At 42.6% G+C, this 26,612-nt stretch overlaps 2 protein-coding genes across 4 annotated transcripts in view; one reads left to right on the forward strand and one right to left on the reverse strand.

Annotated features, from left to right (window-relative positions):
* Positions 1 to 1,518: 1,518 nt before the first annotated feature.
* LOC103460077 (fibroblast growth factor 12) overlaps positions 1,519 to 26,612 on the reverse strand; it is a 54,532-nt gene continuing 29,438 nt past the window's right edge. For 2 of the 3 annotated variants that reach the window (XM_081614177.1, XM_081614176.1), the window contains exons 2-5: positions 19,527 to 19,637; positions 11,587 to 11,690; positions 9,254 to 9,452; positions 1,519 to 7,024 (exon numbers count right to left, since the gene is read on the reverse strand). In XM_081614177.1, the coding sequence (XP_081470303.1) occupies positions 6,873 to 7,024; positions 9,254 to 9,452; positions 11,587 to 11,690; positions 19,527 to 19,637 (566 nt within the window). In that variant the 3' untranslated portion in view covers positions 1,519 to 6,872. Of the gene's footprint in view, positions 7,025 to 9,253; positions 9,453 to 11,586; positions 11,691 to 19,526; positions 19,638 to 25,823; positions 26,530 to 26,612 lie in introns of those variants that run through there. The other variant, XM_081614175.1, reaches the window with a different exon arrangement.
* Positions 16,817 to 19,125, forward strand: LOC145554610 (uncharacterized; the record flags this gene model as incomplete). The annotated part of the gene is made up of 4 exons (XM_081614777.1): positions 16,817 to 17,626; positions 18,049 to 18,697; positions 18,811 to 18,894; positions 18,983 to 19,125. Coding segments are annotated over 4 exons (1,686 nt in total), but the record flags the coding sequence as incomplete, so codon positions are not given.

Below are 26,612 nucleotides of genomic sequence, written 5' to 3' on the forward strand. Positions count from 1 at the left end.
GTGTGTGATCTGCAGAGATGTTGACTGCCTTTTTCCTGACCTTTGACCTGGTTGGAGGGAAGGTTAGATCTTATGGTCCTCTCTGCACACCTGATTATTTGTTGTGAATGGAAGGGAAATTAAAGAAACAGAGTCATTTAATAACCAAAACATGATTTTCTTTTCTGAGGGAATCATGTTGAAAAATGTAAAACATCACATAAGCGGCGCCGTGAGGGATGGAGGGAACACTTACGTTCCTCTGGGTAAGATGACAGATGTGTCCTAAAAGTAACATTTTGATGGCTAAATTCTTGTAGTGCTTCACAAGTGAGACTTTTAACTGCTTCCATTCACCACTGCTGTGTTTTACACATTAGAAAATTATCAGCAGCAGTTATTAAAATCAGTTACCATCCATCCATCCATCCATTTTCTTCCGCTTATCCGGGGTCGGGTCGCGGGGGCAGCAGCTTCAGAAGGGAGGCCCAGACTTCCCTCTCCCCAGCCACTTCTTCCAGCTCCTCCGGGGGAATCCCAAGGCGTTCCCAGGCCAGCCGAGAGACGTAATCCCTCCAGCGTGTCCTGGGTCTCCCCTCCTCCCGGTGGGACCTGAACTCCTCACCAGGGAGGCGTCCAGGAGGCATCCTGACCAGATGCCCGAGCCTCAACTGGCTCCTCTCGACATGGAGGAGCAGCGGCTCTACTCTGAGTCCCTCCCGGATGACTGAGCTTCTCTCTCTAAGGGAGAGCCCAGCCACCCTGCGGAGGAGGAAACCCATTTCGGCCGCTTGTATCCGTGATCTCGTTCTTTCGGTCATGACCCAAAGCTCATGACCATAGATGAGGGTGGGAACGTAGATCGACCGGTAAATCGAGAGCTTCGCTTTTTGGCTCAGCTCTCTCTTCACCACGACGGACCGGTACAGCGCCCGCTTCACAGTAGACGCTGCCCCAATCCGCCTGTCGATCTCCCGTTCCCTTCTTCCCTCATTCGTGAACAAGATCCCCAGATACTTAAACTCCTCCACTTGAGGCAGGACGACCCCCCTGACCCGGAGAAGGCACTCTACCCTTTTCCGGCTCAAGACCATGGCCTCGGATTTGGAGGCACTGAGCCTCATCCCGGCAGCTCCTCCGGGGGAGGAATGGTAACAATCAGTTACCATTATTGATTATTTTTATTATTAGTTATTGCTATTACTAGTAATTAATACATTAAAAAATGAATGTAATGTATGCAAAGTGATAATATCAGGATTATGAATCAGATAATTGTGTTTGGAGCTAAAATAATGTAAAAATGTTAATGCACCCTGTGAAAGTTTTTGTGTTTGTCTAATTTTAAATACACTTTTTATATTTAAGATGTTACTTCAAAGCACTTCCATACCTAAAAACTTTTTTCTGTTCAAATTGAAGTTCCATGTTTCTGCCACCAGGAGGCGAAACTAACCAGCTGCAGAGAGGATCAACGTTTCAAACCCACTGGATTGTAAATTTAAAAAGAAAAAGAAAGACACTGACATTCTTCTGTCGTTCCTTTTTTTATTTTTCCTTTATTGTCATTTTTTATTTTTCATCCTGCTGCGTATTTGCGATGATATTTTCTAATACATGATGCGCTTATATGACGGTGCAAACATCAGCAAACACAAAAAACGTTCTCAAACAGATTCCCACATTTCATCACTGATTGCTGGCGCTCATTCCAGCGCCCCCTACAGTTTCAGAACCGCTTCACGGATTACAGACTTCACTGCACAGAGTCTCTGCTCTGCCGCAGCGATGCCTTCAGGTGACAGGATAACCATCAGAATAATAAGCGTTCACGTTGAGGCGTTATGTTTTCTGACAATACAACAAATTAATGTGAAATTTTCTAATAAGGACTAAAATTAAAAACCGAAAATATCAGCGGGATTAAACAAAAAAAATGTGCAAAAGATTTTACACTTAAAAGAAAAGTTAATCATGAATAAGAAAAGCTAAACATTTATAACAAAGATTTATACTTTCATGAATGTAATTTAGATTTTTTTTTTTTACAATTGATTTTAAGAAATAAAATTGAAAAAAGCGCAATTTTCCTCTCTGATTTTTCCCCCCGATTATAGACATGAGCTCAGAACAACAAATAAAAAAAAAGTTCTTCATTAATAATGTTTTTTGGCTTTGTTGGTTTTCCATACATTAAAGTCTGAGCCGTGATGTTTTGCGGTCACCTGAAGGCACGGATGCTTCAGAGCAGAAAGCGTCTTAAGACATGTTTCTGTTTGGTCTGAAGCAGCTGATGTGGCAGAAAAAGACGCTAAAATTTCCCCGGCGCTCTGGGAAATGTCAGCAGTCTCTACAATCCTCGCGGTCCGATTAAAATCCTAAAGTGGAAGACTTTGTCAGAGGCAGAATGGTGGGTTGTGATTGGTTCATTCATTTCCCTCCATCAGGTTTAAATTTGATTCAGGCAGCCAATCAGAGTCATAGGATTCTTGACCACTGTGATCGTAAGGGTCAGAGGTCAAACAGAACATCCAAACAGATTTATTGTTCCGGATTCGGCTGATGGGAGGAAGCAAGCTTCCTAAAAACGCTGAAAAACACAAACATCTTAAGTTTGTTGAGTTTCCAGCTGCAGGTCAGCAGATCGTAAAAACATAAACAGGAAAAAAAACTCTGAAAATTCAAAGATTACTCCCAGTTTTTTTTCTGTCTATGCCTGTTTTTCTATCTGGACCTGTTTTCAGGAAACCAGGTCGGTGTCAGGAGTTAAAGGGAGAAAACAAACAGCAGGGGGCAGTGCTACGACTTGAACATCACAACAGTTAAACAAATATGGAGGTTATTGGATGCTAAAATGTAAACGTTTCTCCGATCTGTCAGCAATTTTCCTGATTCAGTTTTATGAAATTCAGATGGCGTTGCAGTAAAGTAGCTTCAGTTTCAGGGCAGTGCTGTTCGCAGAAGAAGGGCAGTGTTGAATCTGCTGCCACCGCCTCCCATCAGCCGACGCCCGGACGACGCCTGAACGCAGCACGGTGGGGAAAGAAACCCGGGAAAAAAACAACTTTTAGGTTTTTTTCAATACATTTTCTATTTAAACTACATTAATAAATCTCTCCAAAAAAACAGCCATATAAAAACATCTATGAATGCATTCATCCATTTTCTGAACCTATTTACACCACAGAGGTCAATCATGAACACATCTACGGCAGGCCGTTTTAACATAAAATCAGCTTCACCACACTTATTCTAGATATCTGAAATCGGTTTATTTATATAGATTATCTATATATTAGTAAGTTAAGATCTCTCTAACTTACTAATGACTAAATTATGTCAGACTTAGTATAAAGTTGATTACAGGTTTCAATTCAAAATTGATTACTGACAGACGTATTAAATTATAACTAATCACAAATTTGAAAATTTCGCCTTTTGTTCTGACTATAACTCTAAATAAAGTTATTTTAAAATTACTTTTGGATAGGTGGCATGTAATCTTCAACTAATGCCAATTACATTGCAGATATCTTGAAAGCAAATAATGACTCGGCAAATCTAACTTACCTATATCTAGAACTGTAATTTAATACTTAATACTTATCCAAATAAATTAGAAATATCTGGGACATTTTTTTAATCTAGATGACTTTTTCATTTCATATCTTGAATTAACCTTCAGACTATATCCTGAAGAATTATTTTGTCTAGTCAAAAAGTCCCAGATCTACGTAGAATTTCAAAATTTCAAAGAAAAAAAAAACTATTAAATATTTTTGAAAATACTCCATTTTCACCTTGAGAATGGGTTACAGTAGTACTTTTACTGTTTAAAGCTGTTTTTAAGTGCATTTTTGGCAGAGAATAATAGGGAACCCCTTGTAGATTTCACAAAGTTCATGTTCTTATTAGTCACAATGTAAATGCATAAATCTTAAATTATCATTCAGAATAGTCAAAATGTATTATTTCAAATTAAAACACATTTTTTAGACGTCTTGAAAGTAAGGTTAGTCAGACAAAACAAATTTTATGCTAAAACTGCCTGCCATACACACGCATACTTAAGAGCAATTTAGAGAAACCAATTAACCTAACAGTCATGTTTTTGGACTGATGCTTAGAAATCCCAGGTTTCTTTAACACACCATAACATTAACAGTTTGTTAGACACTCAACCATCTGCTGCTGTGAAAGCGACAAGAAAAACCAACACAACCTCAAGATGCTTCTGGTTTTCTTCTAAAGACATTAAATTAAAATGATCTTTTGCTGCGAGCCAAAAACAGATAGTTCAGATCCTAAGAAACTTAAAAACAATTAATATTTGAGAAAAATAAAAATGAATACATTTTAATTTGAAATATATTAGGGTAAACTAGTATAAAAATATAAAATGAAAAGATTAACATTAAAATAAATTGAAGAGATTTAATCCTTACAAAATGTTTTGAATAAAATTATATCAATTAATAAAACAAAATTTCTTTTTCTGCCAGCTTTTAATATTGGATATTTCTAATATTTTTTATTTAAAATAAAACAACAGTAAATGACACATTCCACCAGGAGTTATGGATTATCAGCTTAACCTGAAATCACCTGGTTGCCTTTGGTTCGATCAGAAAATACTGCCCTCTTCCCTCCTTTACAGATTTAATTGGTCAATAATTTCCTTCCATATCCTATGGATTATATTTTACTTTAAAATTGGACCAATAAGAGCCCAGCGTGCCATAGCACTCTGATTGTATTTCATATATGTGAGGTCACAGAGTGGGTGGAGCCTGTTTTCCATTACACAACTCTGCTGTTAGTGACTTAAAACATTTAAATTCCCCCGAGCAGCTGTGGGGGCACCACTGTGCTCTTAGGAAATAAATCATGCAATAATTTCTTCCTACACTATGTCAGTACTCGGGACGTGTGTGAACACTCAAGGTCAGGAGTGGGCTCTTCCCACTCCTGACCTTTCACCCACAGCATTAGCACTTTCTTCACAAAGCGTAATTCCTATGAAAACCATAATTTCAAAGCATGCCAACATCTTTGCATTTTATTTCTGATTTGGGGGATGTCTGCTTTCCGGTCAAAGAAGCAGCAAATAGTCGACTGGTGTTCTTAAAGTAATCTAAACAAAGCTCAATAAAACGCATTTCATTTATTGACCTTAGCTAGCTTTACATATACTTCCTGTTTTATTTTGAAAAATGTAATTACTTCTCCACAGACAGAGAAATGAAAATGTTTGTCTTGTACAGTTATTTTTGCGTTACTTCATGTAGTTTTTAGAAAGACCTGTGTGTGCTTATTTTTTGTTGCCTCATTGAGAGCTTTTCTGGCTTAAACATCAGCATTCTCAATAACCTCAATGGTATTAAAGTCCAAATTTTTGGGTTATATTTAGACAAACATTTAACTGGAAATGAATTTCATGTAACAAGGATGACAGAAAAACTAAAGGTGTGTGTGTGTTCTTGTTTTTATGTTGCCATGAGGACCCAGTCTGGTCACCAGCCTTATCAGGACCTGAAGTCCTCACAAACTGAACCTTCTTCCCAGTGAGTTGGGCATTAAATTCAGGGTCCAGGTTTGTGGTAAAACTTTGTTTCCATACTAACTTTTTTGTCTTTAACTTCAACTGACATGCAGAAAGCGCCCCCTACCAACAAAATGCATTTCCATTCAGGTAAAAACTTAGACATAGAAATGTTAAATGATTTTACCATTTTTCTTGTATGGTGATTTTAGTAATGTTTGACAGAATATTTAATCACATTATTAAATGTGATTAATAATCACATTTATTTAATGTGATTAATAAATGTGATTGATAAATGTGATTAATAAATCACATTTATCAAACACATTAATAAATGTGGGAAAGTTCTTCATTTTAGTTCCAGCTAATATCTGTTAGCATTTTTTTTTCTTCAAATGAATTTCATCAAGAGCACCTGGCTTTGTTGTCTTTCATTTTTGCTTCCGAGAAGCAAACTAAAGTTGTTGTTTCAAAGGTTAAAGCTCCACACTTCGAAGTGTTTGAAGATGGTTTTCCTAGAAAGAGTTTCAAAGCGGTAAAGGTGTGGGAGCAGAGAAATTACTCTAACAGTGCTGAACAATCTGAAACATGCAGAAAAGTGGACTTTGTGTAGTTTGCAGTGAACAAACAAATGAGCAGATCTTGACAGCGAAATATGGCCCTCTCCTGACTCTGCTTAGAGAAAGTTGTCCAGTCCGGACAACCCAAGAAGTTCCTGTGTACCATTACCTCACCGGACTTTTGAATCGGCAGTGTCTGTGACTAAACCCAGAACAAGTCCCTGACCTTTCAAACAAAGAAACTAAACAAGTTGTGGCACCTGAAACAGAACATCCTCCGTCTGATTCGACAGAAAACACGGAGAAAAAGAAGAAGCGTGTGGGAAGTGCGAAGGTTTTAGCATTCATTAGAAAACAAAGAGAAGTGAAGTTTCTACATGGCTTAAAGCTTCAGAGTTCGGAGCGCTTGCCCGACTCCACAGATATTTTGTCATCATTGTGACAGAAATGATGATGCTTACAATGTGTTGATGAGGAGTAGGTGTGCTAGCCTCCTGGCACTATTTCAGCAGGACTCTTTGCATAAAATGTAAATCTCAATCATCAACGTCCTGATTTTTTTTTTTTTTTTCATTTCCAAGCAAGCCCCTCCCCCATGCCCTTGCTCGTTAAAATATTTCATCACAAGCAAGAAGAATTTCCCCGGATTTTTAAAATCTTTTTACATTGTTTTCTTTATCATCGTTGTCTTGGCGGTTGGTCGGTGTGGTTGTAGTTGCTGAACACAGGGATTGTTAAAATGGGAGTTCTCATCCTCTTCCTCCTCCTCCTGTGGGGGGCGCTGCAGGCTATGACGCCTCCCGCTCTGTGGAGGAGTTGGCGGACCGCCGCTCTGGTCGGTCCAGGCTCCTGGCGCGGCCGCTGTTCAGTGTCGGGCTCCGCGACGACTTCAGCAGCTTCTCCTCCAGCTCATGCAGAGATGGCTCCTTGTACATGCAAACTGCAGAGGAGACAAGAAAACAACACATCAATCCCAGCAGTCACTTCCTGGTGCTTTTCTATTCAAATTTCACTCAGATCTCTAGATTTTCTTAACACTTCTAGTGCAAAACATTTACCTTAACAGGTTAGGAGATATCTATACAGGCGTATACAAATAACTCTTATTACATTTTTTTTGCATAAAATCAGTCTTAGATGAGATTTTAGTGTGTTTCTTTCAGAATGAGCTGTTTTAGGGTTCTGTCACTTTAAATACAAATAAGCTTCTGCCAGCCATGCCCCCTAACTCAACATTTATACTTGCACATAAAAATGGCTGCAACAACAAAACTCTTGTCTTTTCCAGCAGCGCATACATAGGGACCAAATGTGCTGCAGCTCAGTTTGGGTTGCTAGGTAACAGGAGGGGCTTCAATGGGGTTGCTAGGTAACATTAAATTTTGTTTATTTTTGAAACGGCTCATTTTCCAGACACCTAAATATCATTAACTTATTTGAGTTTTTTTAAGTGCTTCATTTTCAAGAGACCTAAATTAAATGAATTTTGTGGAACAATAGAAATTTACATTTGTCTGTTCTCCAGGGCAAAATGTTTGGACACCACTGGTCTAGACTGTGGCAATAATATTAAAAAATGCAACTAAAATAAAAATTGTGAAAAGAGATTTTTTTTGTGTGCCTTGAGACGACATCTGTTGTGAATTTGCGTTGCACGAATAAACTGAATTGAACTATATTGTATAAATAATGTATAGAAACAGGTTTCTTTTTTTCATACCAATGAGCTTGGTAAAATTGTAAAATTAACATTCCTTCAAACTTCATAAAGGAATTGCATATTTCCCATCTGAAAAGTAAATTGTCAAAAAGCTATGAAAACCAAACTTCTCTCAGGTGCAGAAACCAGCCAATGAAATGATCGAACCAGCGTGGAACCAACTGTTCCTGATGCTGATCCAGTTAAATCCCAGAACTCAGTTCAGTTGCTCCTGACCTGCTGGAATGAAATAGAGCTGCTTAATCTGAAGGAAAACAATAAAACCATTAGCAGAAGGCTCTTCAACCTGAACTGAGGTTGCAGGTGAGGGAAACAGTGATGGCAGCAGAGCCGCAGGGTGAGGACAGGGATGAAGAAGGTGATAGCAGCAAACGGCTGAAAGCAGAGACGGAGCCTCAGGTTTCCTATTGAAGCTCCAGCTGCGTCATTAGAGATTCACCTTGACCTCAAAGAAGCTCCTGTAGAGCATCGGACTGAAGAGCTTCATGAAACATTCTCAAATAGGATTTGCTCACAGTAACGATGAAGATATGTTGACATTTTTCTTCAATGTCTTTATAGGAAAGGTTAATGTCTCCACCCTCTGAAAAATGAAGAACTCTGAATTTTAAACTGAAAGTGGATTTTCTCCTACTTAGAAAACAGATAGTATCCAATAAATGTGTGAGTGAAGGGTTTAACTTAACCCCAAATCTTTTTTTATTATTTGTTTGGGATTTGTTTTGCTGGTAAACTGTTTAAATGGTTTATTTGGGGTTCTATCTTTGCTTCTGTTTTGACATTTTACGTAAATTTGTCTACTACTGCATTATTTTGCTAATAATAACCTCAGTGCTTCCTCTTTTGGTTGACCAGTGGCTACTGCAATTGAATTTGTGTACTGGTTACACCAGTACACAAATCGAATGCAGCAGGTTTTACACCTGCTGCATTCAGGTGTAAAACCATCTCACTCAGACAAGCACCCCCTGGTGGTGAGTGTCAATCAAAACGTCGCTAAATTTGTCAATTTTTTGATGAAGAAGTTGCTAGATGGGTTTGAAAAGTTGCTTAAAATAGCAACAAAGTTGCCAAGTTGGCAACAGTGCCTCCCTTGTCCTGACCACACCCCCTCCGCGCTGATCTGGGCACTGATCAGTGCCCATCAGTATATCTTGGCTCCGCCCACTTTGCTGGAATTAAAAAACAAATGTCAGGAGGTGGATTTAGCTTTTACAGGGGGGTTAGTTACACTTTAATCTTTCAGTGGCCTGGAGTTACTCCTGGAGTGTTGGTTCTCCATCTTTTTGGATTAGATTTTTATCCAAATAACATCTAATTTGGCTCTGACAGGGCAGAACTTAACACCAAATGAAGCTGTTGCTAAATCTTACCGGTAACCTGGGAATCCTAAGAGACTGAAAGGAAGGTGACTAAACTTCTTCAGGAAGGAAAACAACGTCTGCTCACCTTCAATGGGTCTGGGGACAAAATGTGAGCAGGGTTTAGTCTTCTTCACTCGGTTCCCCTTCATAATGATGCCGTCCTTGTTCAGACCCAGGAACCAGGCCCGGCCCGACTCGTGCTGCCGGTATATGGTGGACGAGTAGATGACGTAGTAGTTCTCAAACACAGACTCCTTAAATTTACATTCTGGTGTGAAAATATCCTGACAGAGACACACAAAAACCTTTTGTTTTTACTTCAACTACTAAACAAAAAGCCATCCAAACATTGCTGGTTTTGGGTCTGACAAATACAAATGTATCAAGTTACAAAAAATAACATTTATGTAAATAATCCATTTAATTAGCAAGTCAAACCTCCATTTCAGTTTTAACACTCATGTGTAACAGAGTGGTTAAATTACACGAAATCCAACTAATTATTATAAACTTAAAATATTCACTCTAAGTACATTGAACTAAATAGGATCCATAAAGTTTTTGTTCCCAAAAAATAATGTTTGAAACTGAAAGTATTTTTCAGATTAAAGATTGTTTCTTTCAATTGCAGATTTTTTCAGTTTCAAAAGTTTCTTCAATTTTTTTGTTTAGAAAACAAATTTTTGAGCTAACTTTATGGTCCCAATTTAGCTCCATATTGCGTGTCATGATTCTACAGCCAAGCCAAACAGGGCCAGAATTCTGAAACTGAAAAAAAAGAAAATCTGAAACCAAAAATACCAAGCGAATTTCAAAAGTAGCTTTGAATTTTTGTTTCAAAATTGATTTTCAGTTTCAAATGTTTGTTCTTTAAGTTTACAAATAGTTATTTTCTCTTTATTTGACACAAATTACCCACTGTTAGGTAACGTCACTGTGAACAGTCACTACGTGTAACGTTAGCCAAAATAAACCTCCGTAACATGATAGATTATCACAAATGTTTTCACACCTTTGACTGTTTCTGTTATTTTCTGGGTGCTGTAAAGTTGGTACTCGACCCTATCCCTAATCCCTAACCCTATGTTTCCCTTCATCGCTAACAATAGCAAGTAACTTGAATGCGTCAAAGGCGGAAATGTTAGCAAGAGCATTGTGCAAGACAAATACCTATTCATTACAGTGCACTGAATAGTTTAACAGGATTCTTACCGTGAATTTAACAAAGCTTTGAAGCAGATAATTTGTTTTGAAGATTTTTAGTAACAGAGCTACTGGTTAACATTTGGCCTAATGTCATGTTCCGGTACTGCAGCACTCGGTATGTCAGGGTTTGATCAACATACATCTAAAGCTGAACTGCAACCACAAACACAAACTATTTTAAAATGCTGTGATTAGTCCCTGAAGTAAAACCTTAACTTTAAACATTTTGATTGTCTAGCGCAGAGTTTATCTGTGTCTGTCTCCCATGGAGCGGGCAGAACAGCAACACTGACCTCATTCTGCAAATATCTGATGGTGACCTGAAGCCAAAGTGAGCCTGCTGAACAAGTTTAACCTCCACACAAAAAACAGGTGTGTGTGTGTGTGTGTGTGTGTACTTGTTTATGTTGCCATGAAGGCCACTGGGCCTTAAGAGGACCAAATCGAAATACAGACTGATTTACAGGATTAGGTTAATTGTTGTTTGGGTTTAGTCATAAATGCAGTTATTAAAATGATTGGAAATTAATACAAAGTCCTAATCTAATATGGGTAGAAACACAAATTTCTGTGTTTGTGTTTGTGTGTGAGGCCTCAGGATATAACAGGTGGTGAGCAGTTGAGCCAATCAGAGCAGAACATTTCCCTTCCACATTTTGTCTCATTCCACCAACAGACTTCAATGTATATTGTTAGGACTTGTATATGTATATATATATATATATATATATATATATATATATATATATATATATATATATAAATATATAATTAGATGTTTAACGTTTAGCTAAAGATTTAGATATTGGGTAAGTATCTAGTTAGCCAACTAAGTATTTAGCTTAAAATTTTGCTAAATAATTCAATACTTAATTTGAATCTAAATATGTATCTAGCTAGCTAAAATTTCAATTTCAGGCTCTATATTAATATCGCTAACTCGATGTTTAGCTAGATATTTATCTTAGATGTTAAATATTTAGCAAATTAGTTAATAAAATATTTAGCTTCATACATATCTAGTTTCAAACTGCAACATTTATGAATGAATATGAATGAATGCCATTTCCCCTCTGACTTTGGGCTAAATAACCCAAATTATTGTTAAATTTTGACTGTAATTTAGAAATGGCTTCCCGTACTCCTTAATCCTTTACCTAGTCTAATTTTTTCCAGCGTAATGAAAACATGTCAAGTGTTGAAAAGTCTTACAGATGTGTAGAGGAAGCCCTCAGCGTTCATGCCCACATAGAGGGCGGCCTTCACACCCTGGATGGCCACCACCCTCAGCCCCACGGGAATCAGGTTGAACAGAGCTGCAGGACGAGACAGAAACACGTTCAGAGACAGAAACACGTCCAGAGACAGAAACACGTTTAGAGACAGAAACACGTCCAGAGACAGAAACACGTTTAGAGACAGAAACACGTTTAGAGACAGAAACACGTTTAGAGACAGAAACACGTCCAGAGACAGAAACACGTTTAGAGACATCAGAGACACGTCCAGAGACAGAAACACGTTCAGAGACAGAAACATGTCCAGAGACATCAGAGACACGTCCAGAGACAGAAACACGTTCAGAGACATCAGAGACACGTCCAGAGACAGAAACACGTTCAGAGACAGAAACACGTTTAGAGACAGAAACACGTTTAGAGACATAGAGACAGAAACACGTTTAGAGACAGAAACACGTTTAGAGACAGAAACACGTTTAGAGACAGAAACACGTTTAGAGACAGAAACACGTTTAGAGACAGAAACACGTCCAGAGACAGAAACACGTTTAGAGACAGAAACACGTCCAGAGACAGAAACACGTTTAGAGACAGAAACACGTTTAGAGACATAGAGACAGAAACACGTTTAGAGACAGAAACACGTCCAGAGACAGAAACACGTTTAGAGACAGAAACACGTTTAGAGACATAGAGACAGAAACACGTTTAGAGACAGAAACACGTTTAGAGACATAGAGACAGAAACACGTTTAGAGACAGAAACACGTCCAGAGACAGAAACACGTTTAGAGACAGAAACACGTTTAGAGACATAGAGACAGAAACACGTTTAGAGACAGAAACACGTTTAGAGACAGAAACACGTTCAGAGACAGAAACACGTTAGAGACAGAAACACGTCCAGAGACAGAAACACGTCAGAGACAGAAACACGTTAGAGACAGAAACACGTCCAGAGACAGAAACACGTCCAGAGACAGAAACACGTCCAGAGACAGAAACACGTCAGAGACAGAAACACGTTTAGAGACAGAAACACGTTAGAGACAGAAACACGTTCAGAGACAGAAACACGTTTAGAGACAGAAACACGTTCAGAGACAGAAACACGTCCAGAGACAGAAACACGTCAGAGACAGAAACACGTTTAGAGACAGAAACACGTTCAGAGACAGAAACACGTAGAGACAGAAACACGTTTAGAGACAGAAACACGTCCAGAGACAGAAACACGTTTAGAGACAGAAACACGTCCAGAGACAGAAACACGTTTAGAGACAGAAACACGTCCAGAGACAGAAACACGTTAGAGACAGAAACACGTTCAGAGACAGAAACACGTTTAGAGACAGAAACATGTTTAGAGACAGAAACACGTCCAGAGACAGAAACATGTCCACAGACAGAAACACGTTTAGAGACAGAAACACGTTCAGAGACAGAAACACGTTTAGAGACAGAAACACGTTTAGAGACAGAAACACGTTTAGAGACAGAAATACGTTTAGAGACAGAGACACGTTTAGAGACAGAAACACGTTTAGAGACAGAAACACGTTTAGAGACAGAAACACGTCCAGAGACAGAAACACGTTTAGAGACAGAAACACGTCCAGAGACAGAAACACGTTTAGAGACAGAAACACGTTTAGAGACAGAAACACGTTCAGAGACAGAAACACGTTTAGAGACAGAAACACGTTCAGAGACAGAAACACGTTTAGAGACAGAAACACGTTTAGAGACAGAAACACGTTTAGAGACAGAAACACGTCCAGAGACAGAAACACGTTTAGAGACAGAAACACGTTCAGAGACAGAAACACGTTTAGAGACAGAAACACGTTCAGAGACAGAAACACGTTTAGAGACAGAAACACGTCCAGAGACAGAAACACGTTTAGAGACAGAAACACGTTTAGAGACAGAAACACGTCCAGAGACAGAAACACGTTTAGAGACAGAAACACGTTCAGAGACAGAAACACGTTTAGAGACAGAAACACGTCCAGAGACAGAAACACGTCCACAGACAGAAACACGTCCAGAGACAGAAACACGTTTAGAGACAGAAACACGTTTAGAGACAGAAACACGTTTAGAGACAGAAACACGTTTAGAGACAGAAACACGTTTAGAGACAGAAACACGTTTAGAGACAGAAACACGTTTAGAGACAGAAACACGTTTAGAGACAGAAACACGTTTAGAGACAGAAACACGTTTAGAGACAGAAACACGTTCAGAGACAGAAACACGTTTAGAGACAGAAACACGTTTAGAGACAGAAACACGTTTAGAGACAGAAACACGTTTAGAGACAGAAACACGTCCAGAGACAGAAACACGTCCAGAGACAGAAACACGTTTAGAGACAGAAACACGTCCAGAGACAGAAACACGTTTAGAGACAGAAACACGTCCAGAGACAGAAACACGTTTAGAGACAGAAACACGTTTAGAGACATAGAGACAGAAACACGTTTAGAGACAGAAACACGTCCAGAGACAGAAACACGTTTAGAGACAGAAACACGTTTAGAGACATAGAGACAGAAACACGTTTAGAGACAGAAACACGTTTAGAGACATAGAGACAGAAACACGTTTAGAGACAGAAACACGTCCAGAGACAGAAACACGTTTAGAGACAGAAACACGTTTAGAGACATAGAGACAGAAACACGTTTAGAGACAGAAACACGTTTAGAGACAGAAACACGTCCAGAGACAGAAACACGTTTAGAGACAGAAACACGTCCAGAGACAGAAACACGTCCAGAGACAGAAACACGTTTAGAGACAGAAACACGTCCAGAGACAGAAACACGTCCAGAGACAGAAACACGTCCAGAGACAGAAACACGTCCAGAGACAGAAACACGTTTAGAGACAGAAACACGTTTAGAGACAGAAACACGTCCAGAGACAGAAACACGTTTAGAGACAGAAACACGTTCAGAGACAGAAACACGTCCAGAGACAGAAACACGTCCAGAGACAGAAACACGTTTAGAGACAGAAACACGTTCAGAGACAGAAACACGTTTAGAGACAGAAACACGTTCAGAGACAGAAACACGTCCAGAGACAGAAACACGTTTAGAGACAGAAACACGTCCAGAGACAGAGACACGTTTAGAGACAGAAACACGTCCAGAGACAGAAACACGTTTAGAGACAGAAACACGTTCAGAGACAGAAACACGTTTAGAGACAGAAACATGTTTAGAGACAGAAACACGTCCAGAGACAGAAACATGTCCACAGACAGAAACACGTTTAGAGACAGAAACACGTTCAGAGACAGAAACACGTTTAGAGACAGAAACATGTTTAGAGACAGAAACACGTTTAGAGACAGAAATACGTTTAGAGACAGAGACACGTTTAGAGACAGAAACACGTTTAGAGACAGAAACACGTTTAGAGACAGAAACACGTCCAGAGACAGAAACACGTTTAGAGACAGAAACACGTTTAGAGACAGAAACACGTCCAGAGACAGAAACACGTTTAGAGACAGAAACACGTTTAGAGACAGAAACACGTTCAGAGACAGAAACACGTTTAGAGACAGAAACACGTTCAGAGACAGAAACACGTTTAGAGACAGAAACACGTTTAGAGACAGAAACACGTTTAGAGACAGAAACACGTCCAGAGACAGAAACACGTTTAGAGACAGAAACACGTTCAGAGACAGAAACACGTTTAGAGACAGAAACACGTTCAGAGACAGAAACACGTTTAGAGACAGAAACACGTCCAGAGACAGAAACACGTTAGAGACAGAAACACGTTTAGAGACAGAAACACGTCCAGAGACAGAAACACGTTTAGAGACAGAAACACGTCCAGAGACAGAAACACGTTTAGAGACAGAAACACGTCCAGAGACAGAAACACGTCCACAGACAGAAACACGTCCAGAGACAGAAACACGTTTAGAGACAGAAACACGTTTAGAGACAGAAACACGTTTAGAGACAGAAACACGTTTAGAGACAGAAACACGTCCAGAGACAGAAACACGTCCAGAGACAGAAACACGTTTAGAGACAGAAACACGTTTAGAGACAGAAACACGTTTAGAGACAGAAACACGTTTAGAGACAGAAACACGTCCAGAGACAGAAACACGTTTAGAGACAGAAACACGTTTAGAGACAGAAACACGTTTAGAGACAGAAACACGTTTAGAGACAGAAACACGTCCAGAGACAGAAACACGTCCAGAGACAGAAACACGTTTAGAGACAGAAACACGTCCACAGACAGAAACACGTTTAGAGACAGAAACACGTTTAGAGACAGAAACACGTTTAGAGACAGAAACACGTCCAGAGACAGAAACACGTTTAGAGACAGAAACACGTTTAGAGACAGAAACACGTCCAGAGACAGAAACACGTCCACAGACAGAAACACGTCCAGAGACAGAAACACGTTTAGAGACAGAAACACGTTTAGAGACAGAAACACGTTTAGAGACAGAAACACGTTTAGAGACAGAAACACGTTTAGAGACAGAAACACGTCCAGAGACAGAAACACGTCCAGAGACAGAAACACGTTTAGAGACAGAAACACGTCCAGAGACAGAAACACGTTTAGAGACAGAAACACGTCCAGAGACAGAGACACGTTTAGAGACAGAAACACGTCCAGAGACAGAGACACGTTTAGAGACAGAAACACGTTTAGAGACAGAGACACGTTTAGAGACAGAGACACGTTTAGAGACAGAAACACGTCCATAGACAGAAACACGTTTAGAGACAGAAACACGTCCAGAGACAGAGACACGTTTAGAGACAGAAACACGTCCACAGACAGAAACACGTTTAGAGACAGAAACACGTTTAGAGACAGAAACACGTCCAGAGACAGAAACACGTCCACAGACAGAAACACGTTTAGAGACAGAAACACGTTTAGAGACAGAAACACGTCCACAGACAGAAACACGTCCAGAGACAGAAACACGTTTAGAGACAGAAACACGTTTAGAGACAGAAACACGTCCACAGACAGAAACACGTTTAGAGACAGAAACACGTCCACAGACAGAAACACGTTTAGAGACAGAAACACGTTTAGAGACAGAAACACGTCCAGAGACAGAAACACGTCCACAGACAGAAACACGTTTAGAGACAGAAACACGTTTAGAGACAGAAACACGTCCACAGACAGAAACACGTTTAGAGACAGAAACACGTTTAGAGACAGAAACACGTCCAGAGACAGAAACACGTTTAGAGACAGAAACACGTCCAGAGACAGAAACACGTTTAGAGACAGAAACACGTCCAGAGACAGAAACACGTCCAGAGACAGAAACACGTTTAGAGACAGAAACACGTTTAGAGACAGAAACACGTTTAGAGACAGAAACACGTTTAGAGACAGAAACACGTTTAGAGACAGAAACACGTTTAGAGACAGAAACACGTTTAGAGACAGAAACACGTCCACAGACAGAAACACGTTTAGAGACAGAAACACGTTTAGAGACAGAAACACGTTTAGAGACAGAAACACGTCCACAGACAGAAACACGTTTAGAGACAGAAACACGTCCAGAGACAGAAACACGTTTAGAGACAGAAACACGTTTAGAGACAGAAACACGTTTAGAGACAGAAACACGTTTAGAGACAGAAACACGTCCAGAGACAGAAACACGTCCACAGACAGAAACACGTCCAGAGACAGAAACACGTTTAGAGACAGAAACACGTCCAGAGACAGAAACACGTTTAGAGACAGAAACACGTTTAGAGACAGAAACACGTTTAGAGACAGAAACACGTCCAGAGACAGAAACACGTTTAGAGACAGAAACACGTCCAGAGACAGAAACACGTTTAGAGACAGAAACACGTTTAGAGACAGAAACACGTTTAGAGACAGAAACACGTCCAGAGACAGAAACACGTTTAGAGACAGAAACACGTTTAGAGACAGAAACACGTTTAGAGACAGAAACACGTTTAGAGACAGAAACACGTCCACAGACAGAAACACGTTTAGAGACAGAAACACGTTTAGAGACAGAAACACGTTTAGAGACAGAAACACGTTTAGAGACAGAAACACGTCCACAGACAGAAACACGTTTAGAGACAGAAACACGTTTAGAGACAGAAACACGTTTAGAGACAGAAACACGTTTAGAGACAGAAACACGTTTAGAGAAACACGTTTAGAGACAGAAACACGTTTAGAGACAGAAACACGTTTAGAGACAGAAACACGTTTAGAGACAGAAACACGTCCACAGACAGAAACACGTCCAGAGACAGAAACACGTTTAGAGACAGAAACACGTTTAGAGACAGAAACACGTTTAGAGACAGAAACACGTTTAGAGACAGAAACACGTCCACAGACAGAAACACGTTTAGAGACAGAAACACGTTTAGAGACAGAAACACGTCCAGAGACAGAAACACGTCCACAGACAGAAACACGTTTAGAGACAGAAACACGTTTAGAGACAGAAACACGTCCAGAGACAGAAACACGTTTAGAGACAGAAACACGTTTAGAGACAGAAACACGTTTAGAGACAGAAACACGTTTAGAGACAGAAACACGTTTAGAGACAGAAACACGTCCAGAGACAGAAACACGTTTAGAGACAGAAACACGTCCAGAGACAGAAACACGTTTAGAGACAGAAACACGTTTAGAGACAGAAACACGTCCAGAGACAGAAACACGTTTAGAGACAGAAACACGTTTAGAGACAGAAACACGTCCAGAGACAGAAACACGTCCAGAGACAGAAACACGTTTAGAGACAGAAACACGTTTAGAGACAGAAACACGTCCAGAGACAGAAACACGTCCAGAGACAGAAACACGTCCAGAGACAGAAACACGTCCAGAGACAGAAACACGTTTAGAGACAGAAACACGTTTAGAGACAGAAACACGTCCAGAGACAGAAACACGTTTAGAGACAGAAACACGTTTAGAGACAGAAACACGTCCACAGACAGAAACACGTTTAGAGACAGAAACACGTCCAGAGACAGAAACACGTTTAGAGACAGAGACAGAAACACGTCCAGAGACAGAAACACGTCCAGAGACAGAAACACGTCCAGAGACAGAGACACAAATCCGTCCTGCACATGAGTTAAATCAGACATGCGCTGCCTCTGCTGCTCGCCTGCAGCTGAAAATGCAGAGAAACAGAAGAAAAGAACGAGGGACGGAGTGATGGGAGGTGATTTAATCCTGGGAGACGGAGAGCTGGCGTGTGGGAGAGGAGGAAGAGGAGGAGGAAGAGGAGGAGGAGGAAGAGGCCTGTGGCAATGCTGCTGCTAATCCTCCTTTATTTAACTCAGATGATCTGAGAGAAACCAAAACATCTCCTCCTCCTCCTCCTCCTCCTCTTCGTCTCCGTGTCCTTTTCATCCGGCTCCCAGCAGCAGCTCTGATCTGCAGCAGGAACGAGACTGGAAACATTCTGGAGATCAGCTTCCTGTGACCTGAAACACCTGTGATCTGAAACACCTGCGATCTGAAACACCTGTGATCTGAAACACCTGCGATCTGAAACACCTGTTACCTGAAACACCTGCGATCTGAAACACCTGTGACCTGCGGCTCGGAGCCGCTTCAGATCACAGGTGTTTCAGGTCACAGGTGTTTCAGGTCACAGGTGTTTCAGGTAACAGGTGTTTCAGGTCACAGGTGTTTCAGGTAACAGGTGTTTCAGGTCACAGGTGTTTCAGGTAACAGGTGTTTCAGGTCGCAGGTGTTTCAGGTAACAGGTGTTTCAGGTCACAGGTGTTTCAGGTCACAGGTGTTTCAGGTAACAGGTGTTTCAGGTCACAGGTGTTTCAGGTAACAGGTGTTTCAGGTCACAGGTCGCAGCCTGACGCTCACTGTAGTCGCTGTTCTCGTCTTTGCAGCCGCTGATGGTCCCGTCCGGCAGCATCTGCAGGAAGAATCCCTGCTCACTGTGGAGACGCGTCACGATGCCTTTCAGCTGCGGCTCTGCAACACAAACACACACACCTGGTCAGAGCGGCTTCCTCTCCTGCTTCCTCTCCTGCTTCCTCTCCTGCTTCCTCTCCTGCTTCCTCTCCTGCTTCCTCTCCTGCTTCCTCTCCTGCTTCCTCTCCTGCTTCCTCTCCTGCTTCCTCTCCTGCTTCCTCTCCTGCTTCCTCTCCTGCTTCCTCTCCTGCTTCCTCTCCTGCTTCCTCTCCTGCTTCCTCTCCTGCTTCCTCTCCTGCTTCCTCTCCTGCTTCCTCTCCTGCTTCCTCTCCTGCTTCCTCTCCTGCTTCCTCTCCTGCTTCCTCACCTGCTTCCTCTCCTGCTTCCTCTCCTGCTTCCTCTCCTGCTTCCTCTCCTGCTTCCTCACCTGCTTCCTCTCCTGCTTCCTCTCCTGCTTCCTCTCCTGCTTCCTCACCTGCTTCCTCTCCTGCTTCCTCCCCTGCTTCCTCTCCTGCTTCCTCTCCTGCTTCCTCTCCTGCTTCCTCCCCTGCTTCCTCTCCTGCTTCCTCTCCTGCTTCCTCTCCTGCTTCCTCTCCTGCTTCCTCTCCTGCTTCCTCTCCTGCTTCCTCTCCTGCTTCCTCTCCTGCTTCCTCTCCTGCTTCCTCTCCTGCTTCCTCTCCTGCTTCCTCACCTGCTTCCTCTCCTGCTTCCTCTCCTGCTTCCTCACCTGCTTCCTCTCCTGCTTCCTCTCCTGCTTCCTCTCCTGCTTCCTCTCCTGCTTCCTCTCCTGCTTCCTCTCCTGCTTCCTCTCCTGCTTCCTCACCTGCTTCCTCTCCTGCTTCCTCACCTGCTTCCTCTCCTGCTTCCTCTCTTGCTTCCTCTCCTGCTTCCTCTCCTGCTTCCTCTCCTGCTTCCTCTCCTGCTTCCTCCCCTGCTTCCTCCCCTGCTTCCTCTCCTGCTTCCTCACCTGCTTCCTCTCCTGCTTCCTCTCCTGCTTCCTCTCCTGCTTCCTCCCCTGCTTCCACTCCTGCTTCCTCTTCTGCTTCCTCACCTGCTTCCTCTTCTGCTTCCTCTCCTGCTTCCTCCCCTGCTTCCTCTCCTGCTTCCTCTCCTGCTTCCTCACCTGGTCTGCTACACATCTAAACCCTCAGGTCTTGTTGCCTCTTTCCTTTCCTACCATCTGATCCAACCGTCATCAAGCAGCCAGACGTTCCTGTGATTTCCTGAAGTCTGAATCCTGCAGCTCTTTCTGTGTTTTCCAGGCACACGGTGCCTTTCTGCCGCCCAATCAGATCAAATGACATGTTACGTTCATTTCCTATAATTGTGTGTGTATATATATATATATATATAAGACTGGAGTTCAGACTTCTGGAGTTCACAGCTGCCATCAGTCATCATGAGCCTGAACTGAACCTCTGAGGTCCTTTAGCTAAAGCTAGCATTAGCAAGGAGGTAAAAATGGCTCCAAGTGAGTCAGCAGAACGTTGCAGGATTCTGCAGCAACGTTTTATCCCACAACTTGTTGATTGATCAAAGAAAACGAAGTATGAGGGGTTAAAACAATTCAACGTTTCTGGGAATCTGAGATTCGAGGCAGCTTCCCTGTCCCACAGCATGATGCTTCCCCCACCGTGTGTCACTGTGGAGACGGGACTTTAACAGCAGCTTAACGACCCGCTTCAGTTAAAGGTTTGTATATTAGAAGAATCAGAAAACACAGTGGCTGGCAGCACTAGCTAAAAGTTAGCCGTGCTAACCTTAAAGCACTAATCATAAACATTAGTTCCGCTAACACACTGTATCATCATGGTACTTAGTGGAAGCTAACGCTAAATGTGACCATGCGAGGAAAACATGATTACGCTCTCATCGATTCATAAATGCCGATTTTTCCATATTTGTTTGTTTGACATCCCTGACGTCAAACATGTTAGTGTTGTATTCTTCTGTATATTTCATTGTTTGATTGTTGAATAACTTCTTCCAGCTTAACAGAATCTCTGAGCGGAAACCAAACTGCTGCCTAAGCAAACTTCAAAATAAGAGCATGGATATAAACGTCCAACTGCTTGAAGAATTCGCCAATAACCAAAACTGCAGCACAGATCTCGAACTTCATTCTCCTCAAAGTTAATTTGACCTTCAGAATTAGTGGAAGCTGTGTGAGCTAAACTTTTTTCAAAGTTAGCAAAATTAGTGAAAATGGAAGAAAAAATGAAAATAAAGTCCTCCCAGTCAAATCTCAACCAGTGTAAGCAGGTTCCAGCCTGCTCACACTGCTCCGTCTCTGATCTGTGAGCGGACCGAGGCTCCCCTGACGGTCCAGTTGGACCGCGTCCCTGCTGGACCGTCTGAGGACGAGCAGGAGACAATGTGGGCCAGGAGGCCTCAAATAGAGACACAGAGCTGAATGTGGAGCAGCCGCTAACCTCCAGACAAGGCTGCTTCGTTAGCTGATTGGTTGCTGTGTTAGCTGCTCTGTTAGCTGCTTCGTTAGCTGATTGGTTGCTGTGTTAGCTGCTCTGTTAGCTGCTTCGTTAGCTGATTGGTTGCTGTGTTAGCTGCTCTGTTAGCTGTTTCATTAGCTTCTCTGTTAGCTGTTTCATTAGCTGCTCTATTAGCTGCTTCGTTAGCTGATTGGTTGCTGTGTTAGCTGCTTTGTTAGCTGCTTCGTTAGCTGATTGGTTGCTGTGTTAGCTGCTCTGTTAGCTGCTTCATTAGCTGCTCTGTTAGCTGTTTCATTAGCTGCTTTGTTAGCTGCTTCGTTAGCTGATTGGTTGCTGTGTTAGCTTCTCTGTTAGTTGCTTCATTAGCTGCTCTATTAGCTGCTTCGTTAGCTGATTGGTTAGCTGCTTCGTTAGCTGATTGGTTGCTGTGTTAGCTGCTCTGTTAGCTGCTCTATTAGCTGCTTCGTTAGCTAATTGGTTAGCGGCTTTGTTAGCCTCTCCATGAAACAACAGAAGCCTGAAAGCTGAGGAAGTCGGAGCAACTTTTGTCTTTCATCCGGAGAGCAAAGAGTGAAACAGGAATTTTGTTTGACTCCATCTGATGTTTGATTTAGGATGAAAACAGGAAAAAAAATGTTCCTCCTGCTAGACTACGGATGAGTTCAGGGCTAAATGACCTTTGACCTTTTCATGTGTTCCTCTGCAGCTTGTTTGTGGCGTTGGCAGATCTGCCCTGATGTTAGCAGATCATGTTTCTGTTTCCTGACATGAATCATCTGCTAGCTGCTCACGCTGATTAGCATCAGCTCATCCAGAGGCGTTTTCTCCCCGCGCCGCTAAATTTAGACGGATTTCACACTTCCCAACTTCTGCAGCTGCAGAGAGGAGAAGAAGAAGAATAAACACCTCATCACAAGGCGAGGCGACATGGAGCTGACTGAGGCCGACGCTCAGAACCGGACCAGAACCTCTGCGGGCCGACCAATCAGAGCACGCTTTACTGGAGGAGCGGTTTCCCCTAGACGTACAACGACTAGATGCTGCAGCAAACTGAGAGAAAACTCTTATTAACCCAAATGCATCCAACCGTTCATCCAACTGTTCATCCATTCATCCATCACAGCTTGGTGATTATCTGTCGTTTCCATTTTTAAGTTTCTGGCCGTCAGAAACAAAATGGCGGCTGGTTGGGTTTATAGCCGAGTGTGCGATTGGTGATCTCGCCGTCCATTAGCCTAGCTAGCGCACCGTTAGCCACCCTTCACTCAAAACTGAAGGTCTGGTTGTTGATCTGTAGCAGGTGTGCCCGGTTCGGGTTAATGTGATCGCTCTCTGAACGCTGCCTTTTCACAGAGAGCTGAACCAGCTAACCCGTCTAAAAGCCACATGCTAGCTCGGCTGCACATGCTCAGTGCGAACTTATAAAAGCACGACTCAGCAGAGACCAGGGAGTCTGACGAAGCTTCTTCTGGTCTGATTAACTGAACTGTTTTAAGTCTTAACCCTCGTTCGTGCGAGGACTGAGGCAAACGTAGAGGTTTTACGTGTGTGGCGTCGGTTGGACCCCATTTCGACATACCAGGGTTAAAACAATAAAATAATATTGTTGCTAATTTATAATCAGGTGACTGAATGGAAAATGCTGGAAGCAGCCATTTGTGCAAATGAACAATTAGTTGTTATCAGGCTCTGAAAAGTATTTTGTTTTAATCCAAACCTCTTTTGTTCTGACCTCAGAAACCCTCGGCTCGGCTGCTGGGCGCCGGGTCGGCCTGCTGACCGGGTCTCCGGACTGCAGAGACCCGGTCAGCAGAAAGCGGCGCCGTCGCAGTGAACCGCTCAGAACCCAGAGGGGTGGAACCGCAAAGGCCGAACCGAACCGGGTTCTGCGGCAGAACGCAGCTAATCATGCTAAAAGGATTTTCTGAGCCTCCAGTGGGAAACCGAAGCTGGAATCAGCCTCATCAAATATTTACCACAGAAGAAGAAAGTTATGCAATACTACCGGCTGTTTTTAAGTGTTGCTGCACTCATGAAAGCTGCTTACGTTCCGACGAGCCGCCTGCCAGCTGCTTGATTTATTTAATACGCCAACATCAGTAGTTTTCCCTTCAGAGGAGAGAAAACGAACATTTCCCCTCTGGGTTGGGTCGCAGCATCCATCTTTAGACGGCCGGTTACCAGAACTGCATGGCGGGTGAAACACTCCCGCTAATAACAGAGCTAATTTATCATTTAGTGATTTAGCCAACGTTCTAAATGTTTAGCGCACTTAGCTCCCTCTATACATTTTACAAATTAGCTTCCACTAAAATATGTTCATATAGTGCTTTAGCATTAGCGTCTGCTAAATAACGTGTTGATGTAGCATTTAGCATTAGCTTCTGCTGAATACTGTGATAGAGCGCTTTAGCATTAGCGTCTGCTTAATAACGTGTTGATGTAGCATTTAGCATTAGCTTCTGCTGAATACTGTGATAGAGCGCTTTAGCATTAGCGTCTGCTTAATAACGTGTTGATATAACATTTAGCATTAGCTTCTGCTGAATACAGTGATAGAGCGCTTTAGCATTAGCGTCTGCTAAATAACGTGTTGATGTAGCATTTAGCATTAGCTTCTGCTGAATACTGGGATAGAGCGCTTTAGCATTAGCGTCTGCTAAATAACGTGTTGATGTAGCATTTAGCATTAGCTTCTGCTGAATACTGGGATAGAGCGCTTTAGCATTAGCGTCTGCTAAATAACGTGTTGATGTAGCATTTAGCATTAGCTTCTGCTGAATACTGGGATAGAGCGCTTTAGCATTAGCGTCTGCTAAATAACGTGTTGATGTAGCATTTAGCATTAGCTTCTGCTGAATACTGTGATAGAGCGCTTTAGCATTAGCGTCTGCTAAATAACGTGTTGATGTAGCATTTAGCATTAGCTTCTGCTGAATACTGTGATAGAGTGCTTTAGCATTAGCGTCTGCTAAATAACGTGTTGATGTAGCATTTAGCATTAGCTTCTGCTGAATACTGTGATGGAGCTCTTTAGCATTAGCTTCTGCTAAACACCATGTCGTCATTGTGCTTTTGCGTAACAGAACTAATGATTAGGGTTAGCGCAGCTAGCTTTTTAGTCGTAGTAAATCCAGTTGATCGGAGGAGACAAAAGGAACATGGACTCCATGATCCTTTAGCTCCAGGAGTTATGGAGGAACGAGGCGGAAACCTTCAAGTCGTTGAGTGATTTGGTGGTTTTGGTGATAAATCTGAGCTGTTTTCTGCAGCGGGATGGATCCTCTTCCTGGTTTTACAGGACCTGAAGGTCTAGTCAGGGATCTGTTGGCATCTTTAGCTCTTTATTTTGCACCAAACCTGTAAGCGGACGGATGAGTTGAGATTGGACTCATGGCTGAGAACATCATGCTCTCTGGTTTAAACTCCTGAAGGTGGTTGAAGGAGAGTAATCTGAGTATTTGGATCAGTTTAGCTTCCATCTTTGTTCTGGGTGCTAGCTAAAAAAGGGATAGCGGTCTGGCTTTTAGCGCTCTGCTTCATTAGGAACACAAGATAACGATGAGAAACGATCCAAACCGTATAAATTTAACGCATCTAAACCACCTGAACCACCAGCCCTTGGTTCAGGGCTGGTGGTTCTGAACCAGAACCACCAGCTGGAGGATTCACGATGGCATGAATCCTCCAGCCATCGTTGCCAAGAAAACACCAGCAGGCCACCAAACGTCAGACCAGGTTCCTCTACAGACGGTAAAAACTGTTCATGAATGCTGGTCAGAACGGGAGCGCCCACCTGGTTTCCGGCGAACCGGCCGCTTCTTCCCGCTGCAGAAGCGGACCTTGCTGAAGACGCTGAAGATGTGCCGCTCGCAGAGAGAGCGCGGGTCTTTGCTGGGGCTGGAGCGCTTCTTGTTGGCGGTGACCTTCTCGCTGTTGGACTCTCGCGCTTGGCGCTTCTGTCGGATCAGGGAGCTGGCGATGGCAGCCGCCATCTCCCCGAGGAGCCGGATCCCTCTGGGTCTGGATCTGTCTTCAGTCCGGGTCGGACCGCATGACCCCCCAGGAGAACCGGGCTTAACGGCGACGGGGCTGACCCATGATCAGACCCAACAGTGATGCTTCAGGTCCAGCTGCAGCCGCATTCCCGTCCTCACCGCGCGAAAGGGTTCTGGCTGATCCGGCAGAGTTTGCAGGAGTCCAGCTTCACATGGTACAGGTCCGGTTCTGACCCACTTAGCCAACACTGTTTGATCAGTTCCAGCTGGTTTTCCTCCCGTCACAGCAGGACAGAAACATCTGCAGAACATTGACTCTGAAATGACCAGGAGAAAAATCCGCCTGACGTCCAGAACCGCCTGAACGGGTCGCTGCAGCTCTTCAGCACTTTGCCTAAATTCTCTGGAGGAATCCGATCCTGAAACCCGGAATCAGGAGAATCTGATCCAGAAGCTGAGAGAGCGAACAGAGAGGCGTCTTCCTCCTGCCTCCTCTTCCTCTGCTGCATGTGAAGAGCAGCAGAGAGGGAGAGGAAGCAGCGAGCCGCCGTCAGCGCGAGAGACGGAGTGATGGAGGAGGAGGAGGA

The sequence above is a fragment of the Poecilia reticulata genome, chromosome 13 (genome assembly GCF_904066995.2).
Source record: "Poecilia reticulata chromosome 13, P_reticulata-male-v2, whole genome shotgun sequence".
Lineage (NCBI taxonomy): Eukaryota > Metazoa > Chordata > Actinopteri > Cyprinodontiformes > Poeciliidae > Poecilia > Poecilia reticulata.